The sequence below is a fragment of the Myxocyprinus asiaticus genome, chromosome 18, assembly GCF_019703515.2.
Source record: "Myxocyprinus asiaticus isolate MX2 ecotype Aquarium Trade chromosome 18, UBuf_Myxa_2, whole genome shotgun sequence".
NCBI lineage: Eukaryota > Metazoa > Chordata > Actinopteri > Cypriniformes > Catostomidae > Myxocyprinus > Myxocyprinus asiaticus.
This window is the reverse complement of record NC_059361.1, coordinates 16209841-16220734: the sequence shown is the minus strand read 5'-3', so window position 1 is coordinate 16220734 and position 10894 is coordinate 16209841. Positions and strand designations below refer to the sequence as shown.

Below are 10894 nucleotides of genomic sequence, written 5' to 3'. Positions count from 1 at the left end.
TCAATTAATAATAAATTTAATGCAGTCAATAAACTTTCGACTTACAACTACAAACTAAACAGTGATATGATTAGATATGGAAATCAAAATAATCCTATAACACATGAGGGTGTGTGTGTGTGTGAGTAAGGAGGGACGCGCACAAAATGGCGGACGTGACTCTCATGGAGAGTGTGTCACGCGAGACGTCCGGCCAGAGAATATGGCCGCGAATGTGGGCAGAGAGAAACCAGTCAATGGTGTCTACCAGTTACTGCGTGTATCCGCTTGTACGATAGCTTAGGGACAAAACTGAGCTTTATCATGAAGCTATCTACTAGCCAAAAATGTGTCCGAGAATGTTTATGAGGGATCGTGCGCGGGCGTGTGGTTAGTATGAGAGAGAGAATAAAGTGACGGCCCCAAAGCCTATTTCGCAATCGTGGGAGAGAAAGCAGCTGTTAGTTTATCACTCAGAGATGCGGTGGACGGCTCGTAAACCGTCCCGGATTCTTTGATTCTTTAATGGATAAACTCAGTTTGCCGGTCTCACCCGCAATGGCGAAAATGCACAACTGTCCAATGTGGTTGGACCAAAATACAGCAAATCAAATTCATGATAATTAATACCCTGAGTATTAATAATGAGCGGACATGGCAGTCCGTAAACTGTACAAGCAAAAACCTTGGTACACAAGAATAACACACTATAATATTCTATTTCTGCCCCGACGTAAACCTCTTACTTGAATCGCATGAGGATGCAGAATGTGTGTTCATCCATCCTTTAACTCAGATCTCGGCTCGGGTGATGACGGGAGGCCGTTTCCTCACTCTGTCAGCAGGCGGTACGGCTGGCGGAGAAATCAGCGATGTCGACTTGATTTAAGATGGAAGAGAAATCTTTTATCTCTTCACTTCTGCAGGCAAACAAATGAAGATGCGGATTGCTCGGCGGTCTCCTTCGGATCCGTTAGAGTGTTCGGTTGAACACAGAGTAATATCAACTCATCCAGCGAGATGGAGATTGTATGGCCACAGTTTCAAGTTGGACGTTACTGCCTTGTGCCACGAGGCTGCACCTGAGAGCAGCGATGAGCTGCGTCTACACACGGCGAGCAAAGTTGCTGGAAGCAAATCCTGGAAGCATTTCAGAGGTATTTCTACTCCTGATGATGTCATGGTTGAGGGACGTTCTGTTGTGTGCCTCATCCAATAGAAGTTGAGAGTTCGATCCCTTAGTGAGCAAGGCTTCATGGGATATGTAGTCTGTTTTGGACTCCCTTTGTTTGATTTTTGGCGTGATTTTTATCAGTATAATTTATGACCTGGTATGTGGGGGCCTGAGTTAGGTTTTACGACTGTGTTAGGCCTGCCTTTGTCTTCTATCTGAATACATGAGGCACAACAAGTGTCTTGCGCTTCCCTTGTATGGCGTTTTCATGGATGTGGATTATGATAATTGTGAATGAATGTGCACACATCATGGCCCCTATTTATGAATGTTTGGAAGTCACTAACATAGAAACATTTTACTAACAAATCTAGAGGGTACAAAGCTTTTGTGAATCCGGAGGAAAGTTTTTGTGAAGGTCCATTTTACATGCAAATTACTCTGAATTTACTCATAAATTTATGAAAGTTTAATGAATGAGGCCCAATGTCTCTTGCAGAAATTCTAAATTTTGTCAGTCCAAGTTCAGTTGAGTCACATATGTTCTGCTATATACAGTGCATCCTGAAAGTATTCACAGTGCTTCACTTTTTCCACATTTTGTTATGTTACAGCCTTATTCCAAAATGGATTAAATTCATTATTTTCCTCAAAACTCTACAAACAATACCCCATAATGACAATGTGAAAGAAGTTTGTTTGAAATTTTTGCAAATGTATTAAAAATAAAAAATGAAAAAAAAAAATCACATGTACATAAGTATTCACAGCCTTTGCCATGACACTCAAAATTGAGCTCAGGTGCATCCTGTTTCCACTGATCATCCTTGAGATGTTTCTACAACCTGATTGGAGTCCACCTGTGGAAAATTCAGTTGATTGGACATGATTTGGAAAGGCACACACCTGTCTATATAAGGTCCCACAGTTAACAGTGCATGTCAGAGCACAAACCAAGCCATGAAGTCCAAGGAATTGTCTGTAGACCTCTGAGACAGGATTGTATCGAGGCACAGATCTGAGGAAGGGTACAAAAACATTTCTGCAGCATTGAAGGTCCCAATGAGCACAGTGGCCTCCATCATCCGTAAATGGAAGAAGTTTGGAACTACCAGGACTCTTCCTAGAGCTGGCCGCCTGGCCAAACTGAGCGATCGGGGGAGAAGGGCCTTAGTCAGGGAGGTGACCAAGAACCCGATGGTCACTCTGACAGAGCTCCAGCATTTCTCTGTGGAGAGAGGAGAACCTTCCAGAAGAACAACCATCTCTGCAGCACTCCACCAATCAGGCCTGTATGGTAGAGTGGCCAGACAGAAGCCTCAGTAAAAGGCACATGATAGCCCACCTGGAGTTTGCCAAAAGGCACCTGAAGGACTCTCAGACCATGAGAAACAAAGATTGAACTCTTTGGCCTGAATGGCAAGTGTCATGTCTGGAGGAAACCAGGCACCGCTCATTACCTGGCCAATACCATCCCTACAGTGAAGCATGGTGGTGGCAGCATCATGCTGTGGGGATGTTTTTCAGCAGCAGGAACTGGGAGACTAGTCAGGATCGAGGGAAAGATGAATGCAGCAATGTACAGAGACATCCTTGATGAAAACCTGCTCCAGAGTGCTCTGGACCTCAGACTGGGGCGAAGGTTCATCTTCCAACAGGACAACGACCCCAAGCACACAGCCAGGATAACAAAGGAGTGGCTCTGGGACAACTCTGTGAATGTCCTTGAGTGGCCCAGCCAGAGCCCAGACTTGAACCTGATTGAACATCTCTGGAGAGATCTGAAAATGGCTGTGCACCGACGCTCCCCATCCAACCTGATGGAGCTTGAGAGGTCCTGCAAAGAAGAATGGGAGAAACTGCCCAAAAATAGGTGTGCCATGCTTGTAGCATCATACTCAAAAAGACTTGCGGCTGTAATTGGGGCCAAAGGTGCTTCAACAAAGTATTGAGCAAAGGCTGTGAATACTTATGTACATGTGATTTTCTTTTTTTTATATATATATATATATATATATATATATATATATATATATAAATTTGCAAAGATTTCAAACTTCTTTCACGTTGTCATTCTGGGGTATTGTTTGTAGAATTTTGAGGAAAATAATGAATTTAATCCATTTTGGAATTAAGGCTGTAACATAACAAAATGTGGAAAAAGTGAAGCGCTGTGAATACTTTCCGGATGCACTGTATGCTGTGTCCAGTGGCTGCTTAAGACATTATAATATGAAGGTAAAATAGTGCCTAAATGATTTGCAAGCGCAGTATAAGATTTGTAAAAGTGTAAATGAAGTTACAAGCATGATAGGAATATTTGCATGTGCAGAAGAAGATTTGTGAAAGCGTAAATCAAACTGCAAGCGTAAAAATAAATTGCATGCACACAGAAGGTTTTGTAAAGGTGTAAATCAAGTTGCAAGTGTAAGAAAAATATAGTAGCAATACTTTAATGCTTTCTTAAAAAGTAATTCATGTATTGTGGATTTGCAATTTCATATTAACACAAAATAAATGTGGTCTGTATTCTTCTGACTGACTTTTTTTTTTTTTTTATTCACACTTTTGGCACAATTTTTTCACCTAAACATGGCCAAAAACATTGCAAACCTACAATCAATGATATGCAAGCAAAGAAAGGGTTTAAAGAACAGCAAAACGGATTCACCACATAGGATCAGTCTGTATGTGTAAAATAACTACTGTACATAGTAAATGACTTGTGTTTGTGGCATAAATATTTTCCAAAAATAATCCGATATACACTGCTCCGTTTTCCCTTTTGTTGCGCTCACACTTTTGGCACAATTTTCTCACTGAAAAGAGTTTTGCAAGCGCAAGGGGGAAGGCGGGTTTACCTGCTTCTAGTAACCAATCAAATGAGGTTTTCCTTGACCAGTTTACTCTGACCTGATTGGTTTAACAATGTGACAGACAGCTTCTTCATAAGGCTCAGCATTGTTCCTCTGGGTATCTCTCCTCTCTTAAATATTAAACTTAAGTATTAATACATACACGTTCTTTTGTTGTGAGAGTGAAGTTGAGCCGACACCTTTTATTGATATAAATATGATTCTCAATCTGGTGTTCAAATGTTTCTTCCTTGTTGCTGTTCATTATTTTAATTATATTGACTTTTAATTATCATTGACAAGGCATTATGATGAATAGATGGAATTAGCTGGATACTAGAAAATAAATTAATAAAGTATGCCATATAAAACAAAACTCTCTGAACAGATAGAGTTTACTAATATTATTTTCTTTTCTAGAATTAGTTATATGATACCATCAAGTTACATGCATCCATCCACCCATTTGCCATCCCAATGATAATACAAATTAATTAAAATGTAATTAAAATTATTGAAACCAGATTGAGAATCATATTTATACCAAAAGTGTGAGCGCAACAAAAGGGAAAATGGAACAGTGTATATCGGATTATTTCTGGAAAATATTTTTGCCACAAACACAAGTTATTTACATGTATGCAGTAGTTTGTTTTGCACATACAGACTGATTCTATGCTGTGAATCCATTTTGTTGTTCTTTAAACCCTTTCTTTGCTTGCATTTCTGATTGCAGGTTTGCAATGTTTTTGGACACGTTTAGGCGCAAAAACAGTGCCAAAATTGTAAGCGCGAAATAAAAAAAGGAACTTAGAAGAATACAGACCACATTTACTTTGTGTTAATATGAAATTACAGATTCAAAACACATGAATTACACTTATGCAAAGCATTAAAGTATGGCTAATAATGTTTTCCCTATGCTTGCATCTTGATTTACACCTTTACAAAACGTTCTGTGCACACACAAAACAAATTTTGCTTGCAATTTGATTTACACATTCACAAATCTCACTCTGCACATGCAAATCTTTTAGGCACTATTTTACCTTCATAGACATCATACTCACAGCGAAGGTCAAGCTCCAAGGGAAAGTACGGTATTCTGGTAATAAAAACTAATTAACTGCATCAACTTCAGTGCAGTTTATGTTTGCCAACAATGTCTGATCTCTGTTTAACAGTCAATCTGTTTTTTTATAGTCTAATATGGATTGTGATTATTTATATTTTTTTTGATCATATACTTTGGTGCTGAAATGCATTGTTGGTGCTGAAATTAAATGTTAGTCCACTCCTTTCCATTCACTGTAAAACGTTAAGTAACGAAAGGCGGTTTTACATGGTTCTTCGTATTTTATTAATGAGAGAAAGGCGTCTGAATGGGTCGAAGAAGCAACGCTTGTGTTAATGAGACATCAGCCGCTTTGTCTTATAGTGCACAGTGCTCAAGATAAAAAAATAAAAAAAATTAAAAAAACATTCTTTTTCTGAATGTATATAATTTGATGTAATTTACAAAGCTGCATGACCTTGTGTTTAGTATACAAGTTGATGGGTTGTTTTAATAATTTTTTTATGTAAATGATTTTGGGAATTTGATGAATCAGTAATATTTTCTTCTTTTTTCTTCTTTTGAATAAAAATACAAACCACTGCAATGATAATCTAGCCATGTTGTTTTATTTCTCAATAGGATTTAGATGATGTCTTTCCCATAAGATGTTGCTTTGTATTTTGTTCAGGATTAAACAGGATGATATAACATTTAGGGGCAAATATACAGAATAGTAAACCAAAGCTTGAGGCTAAAATGGCAAATATCTCCACAGATACAGTAAATTTTCCAGGGGAACTGACATAAGCTGGAATAAATGTGATCCAAACAGCACAGAATATGAGCATACTGAATGTGATGAATTTGGCTTCATTGAAGTTATCAGGCAGAGTGCGAGCTAGAAAAGCCAGAATGAAGCACAGCAGAGCCAGAAGGCCAATATAACCCAGCACAGCCCAGAAACCTATAGAGGTACCCAGACTGCACTCAAGAATGATCTTTTCCTTATAGTATTTCATATTTTCATAGGGAAAAGGAGGATACATTGTTAGCCAAAGCACACAGATAAGAACCTGTATAAGTGTAAAGGCAAGAACACTGAGTCTCTGTTGTGCAGGCCCAAACCATTTCATGACATTGTTTCCTGGAAGTGTAGCCTTGAAGGCCATTAACACCACTACAGTTTTTCCCAGAACACAGGAGATACAGAGGATAAATGTGATCCCAAATGCTGTGTGACGCAACATACAGGACCACTCAGTGGGCCGACCAATGAAAGTAAGCGAACAGAGAAAACACATAGTCAGTGAGAAGAGCAGCAAGAAGCTCAGTTCTGAGTTGTTGGCTTTTACTATGGGGGTGTCCTTCTTGCTGTAAAACAGGAAGGCCACCAGCACAGTTAATCCCACTCCAAACAATGAGAAAAAAACTAGCACTATACCCATAACTTCTGTGAATGAAAGAAACTCTACAGCCTTTAACACACATTCATTTTTCTCAGCATTAGACCAGTATTCCTCTGGACACAGCTTGCAGTTATTTGAATCTGGAAAGGAAGTTACAGTATGATCACTTGTTAGGGACAAAAAGGAAAATAATTTCATTTATGAACTCCTTTGATAAGAAACTGCATCTTGAACAGTAGAAGTAGAACACAAAGAGACTGACCGATTTTCTTTGGAACTTTGAAATGGGCTGAAGATTACCTGTCTCATTACTGATCTCTCCTTCTGCACATGGAATACAGTCATAACAGCAGAAAGGTCTTCCTTTCTGGGCAGCTTTTCTCGTGCCTGGTGGACAACTATCACTGCAAACAGACCTTGGCTTCTACATGGAAAAATATTATTATACATACAGTTATTTTTAATGACAAAGATCGAAGATAAATCTTTACATTTTATTGAGAATAGAGAATTGGTTCTTTGAAGCATAAAATTGGAGCTACTGTAAGTTAGTTAATTGGGAATATTTTTTAGGAACAAAACAATATTTTAAAAGTGTTATTATAGAAATTGTAAAGTCAGAAATGCCCTGTGCTGTTGGTTTATAAGCTTGATCAAACTGCATTGTCACTTGACATTTTTTTGCTCTGAATTTACAATGCCAGTCAGCCTATAAGAGAGAATGATTATCTCTGTCCACCAGGAGTTAATGCAGTGTTTTTTTTTTTATGATTATCAGAGTTGACTCATAGATTAATGTCACAAATCCTTTTTTTTTTTTTTTTTTTTTTTTTTTTTAAACCAACTGTGTGATGAGGGGAACCACATTTTCTGTTGGTGAAAAATGGAGGAGGGCACTGTTTGGGTTTTTATGATAAGTTATAATAAGATGTTTTCTTTTTTCGTGTATAAGTGTTTACAATACAAAAGTTTACTTTTTTTTTTCTTTTTTTTTTTCTTTTTTTTTACATTCTGTTCCCCCAGTTTAAACAAACTTTAGGACAAACAAGTTAGTGCCATTTACCTCCAGCTGTCCTCCAGCCCAAATTATGTTTTCAGTGTTCAGCACAAAGCGCTGGTGAGGCGGCTTTGAGGCATCATAGGAACCCACTGGTTTTAACTGGAATGATCCTTTCGAGTCCTGCTGCCAGTTCACGACTTCATACTGGGCTACTGCAGCACCAGTGCTGTCAAACCACACATAATCTCCAAACTTTACTGTGAAATTGACTTTTTTCAAAGACGCAACAACCTAGTAAAAAGACAGTTTTGAATAATTATCACTAGGAATTTTAAACAGAAAAGTTTTTAAACAGAAACAGTTTACCCCCTTGCTCTCTTCCTTTCTTTTACCTGCTGTGGTTGTATTTTCAGGTCTTTTTCACAACCGTCTTGTTCATTGCACTTGAGTAGACTGTGTAGAGCAAAAGCTATAGCATACACAGCTTTGTAGACATTGCTTGCATACCTTTGTTCAGGCACATCTTTATTGTAATTTTTAAGCACGAGCAGATCCTGATATCTTTTGCAGCTTGATGCATATTGAGAAGAATTCCCATTTCCCTCTGTGCATGGAAAATCTGTATCCCAAAATGTGTTTACAACATAATCTGAAAACCCTTCAATATTGATTTTTCTTACTGCAAGCCCCAGTGCCCCCCCAAGCACACGTAAGCTTTTTGGAGTGATCAAACTCTTTGAAGCGACCCAGCCCTCCACTGCAATCACTTGGAAGCCTGTAATGTTTTGTAAACTGAGCTGCTCAATTAGTAAGCTCATCTCAAGAAGTGAAACAAATGCAACAATCACTTTTGCTGTGCTTTTTTTCATTATGTCAATCACTTTTAGGAGTTTTTCAGGCTCTGTTCTGTAAAATTTTGCAGAGTACTCTACACAAATGCCCTCTTTCTTGGCTGTTTTCAGAAATATGGCCATTCCATTGTTTCCATAGTCATTGTCACTGTGCACAGTTCCCACCCAAGACCAGCCTAAATGCTTGACTATATATGCAAGCGCTCTGCCCTGGTGGTAATCACTAGCAACAGTCCTGAAGAAAGAGGGGTAATCTTTCCTATTACTGAGACAATCACATGAGGCTGAGTGACTTGTCTGAAAAAGAAAGCATGGGAAATATTATGTATAAGAGCAGCAGTATGTTAATTGTGTCAAAGTTTAATTGTATACTTATTGCCTCTTACCACTGGAATTTTAAAAGGTCCTGTAGTTCTGGACAGAATCACTGTAGCAGAAGACTCTGTTTCCCCTATGATAGCATGTATAGGAGACTGTCCATTACATCTGTCCCCTGTTGCAGTGTCCTGATCATTCATCATTGACATAGTTGCACTCATTGAAGACAGTCTTGAACCACAGGTATCATAAATTTTGTAGCCAATAGAAACATTTGGAAGAAAACTTTCACTTCTGTTAATCTCGTCAATGGCGAAGATCATAATCTGTGCCATCCGAAAATCTCTCAGAGTCACACTATGAAAAAATCAAACCAGTTGGCGGAAAAGCAACTAAATTATAAATATAATATTATATAAATAAGGATATTTAAACTTTTTAAATTCACATATGGTTCATACTTGAGACACAATAACATTCCAGATATAATTCTAGTTTATTATTATAAAATTAATTTGTTGATATATTGCAATACATTTTCATTAAAAATATGTTTGTATTTAATACATTGTCTGCCCTAATGTTTCTCATGTAGTTTCCAATGTAACAAACCTGGAGCATGATAGAAGCTGAGGTTTATGTGTAAACTCAAAAGAAGGTATTGTTTTTTTGCTGTGGACTGCAAAAATTCCTCCAATAGTTACGTCTCCATCCTTGGACAGCAGCAGGTACTTCGGATCTCCCATCATTCTGCAAAGAGTCTTTTCCGCCTTTGCATGAAGGAAATGGAAAAGTAGCAGTGTGTAAAGACAGAAAAGCATCCCAAAGATTGAGCTCAACTATGGCTGCCAAATGCTATTGACCTGATACACTATTTGCACTTTTATAGACAAAATGAATATGGATGAATGAATCAGAACGTAGTCAATGACCTCATAGGGCAGGACATCAGCCAGGTCAAGTAGCGGTGGAATACATTCAAGCTAATTTATTCCAGTCTGATATTCTCAATCTCAATATATAAGAAAGTAGAAAATTGTAAAATTGTGAATATTGGATTGTTCATTTTTGTGCTTATTTGGTTTACATATATATATATATATATACGTATATACACACAGGGTTGGAAGGGTTACTTTTGAAATGTATTCCACTACAAATTACAGAATACATGCTGTAAAATGTAATTTGTAACGTATTCCGTTAGATTACTCAAGGTCAGTAACGTAATCAAAATACTTTGGATTACTTCTTCAGCACTGGTAGATTTTTTCACTTGTTTTGACAATAAAAACTCAAAATACACGTTAAAAATACATTACCTGAAAAACCTAAATATCTTATGCAGTGTTGTTTCTAAAACAAGATCAATCAAATTGATTTTGTTTTAAGGATTTTTAGATATTTTTACAGGAAAACAATTTAAAAAATTATCAAGAATACGATTTTTGCCCTAATATCAAAGGTCTTACTAGAAAAAAAGAAATCCAAACTTACTTCAAACTTACTTCTCTGTCTGCTTGTATGAATGTAACGCATCAAAGTGTTTCACTGCTGTTCAAATTAACTTTAGATCGCATCATTTATATGTATAAATGTTTTCCATCTGAAAGGATCTGAAACAAATAACAATAAAATGCAAAGTAATCTCTTCAGTAATCAAAATACTTTTTGAATGTAACTATTCTAATTACCAATGATTTAAATTGCAACTGTAGTGAAATACAGTTACTTATATTTTGTATTTTAAATACATAATCCCTTTACATGTATTCCGTTACTCCCCAACCCTCTATATACACTGGGGGCCAAAAATTTGGAATGATGTACAGATTTTGCCCTTATGGAAAGAAATTGGTACTTTTATTCACCAAAGTGGCATTCAACTGATCACAATGTATAGTCAGGACATTAATAACGTGAAAAATTACTATTACAATTTGCATGTTTTTCACTTAAACTACTTCATAGAGTTCTCATCAAAAAATCCTCCACATGCAGCAATGACAGCTTTGCAGATCCCTTTGTATTCCAGCTGTCAATTTGTCCAGATACTCAGGTGACATTTCACCCCACGCTTCTTGTAGCACTTGCCATAGATGTGGCTGTCTTGTCGGGTACTTCTCACGCACCTTACAGTCTAGCTGATCCCACAAAAGCTCAATGGGGTTAAGATCCATAACACTCTTTTCCAATTATCTGTTGTCCAATGTCTGTGTTTCTTTGACCACTCTAACCCTTTCTTTTTGTTTTT

The 10894-nt window shown here is 37.4% G+C and overlaps 1 protein-coding gene across 1 annotated transcript; it reads right to left on the bottom strand.

The window, feature by feature from the left end:
• Nucleotides 1–5697: 5697 nt before the first annotated feature.
• Nucleotides 5698–9558, bottom strand: LOC127456362 (extracellular calcium-sensing receptor-like). The gene is made up of 6 exons (XM_051724809.1): nt 9253–9558; nt 8709–8997; nt 7864–8619; nt 7535–7762; nt 6772–6895; nt 5698–6611 (listed from the first exon to the last, which is right to left on the bottom strand). The coding sequence occupies exons 1-6, from the start codon at nt 9459–9461 to the stop codon at nt 5698–5700; spliced, it is 2520 nt and encodes an 839-aa protein (XP_051580769.1). The 5' UTR covers nt 9462–9558.
• Nucleotides 9559–10894: the final 1336 nt, after the last annotated feature.

What these genes read in the sequence shown, in the direction of transcription:
- LOC127456362 (XM_051724809.1), bottom strand. Translation starts at nt 9,461, where the DNA reads ATGCTTTTCTGTCTTTACACACTGCTACTTTTCCATTTCCTTCATGCA. An exon ending in GACCTTTTAAAATTCCAGTG is followed by an intron (nt 8,620 to 8,708) that starts GTAAGAGGCAAT and finishes TTTCTTTTTCAG; the next exon opens with ACAAGTCACTCAGCCTCATG. An exon ending in TGAAAATACAACCACAGCAG is followed by an intron (nt 7,763 to 7,863) that starts GTAAAAGAAAGG and finishes TCTTTTTACTAG; the next exon opens with GTTGTTGCGTCTTTGAAAAA.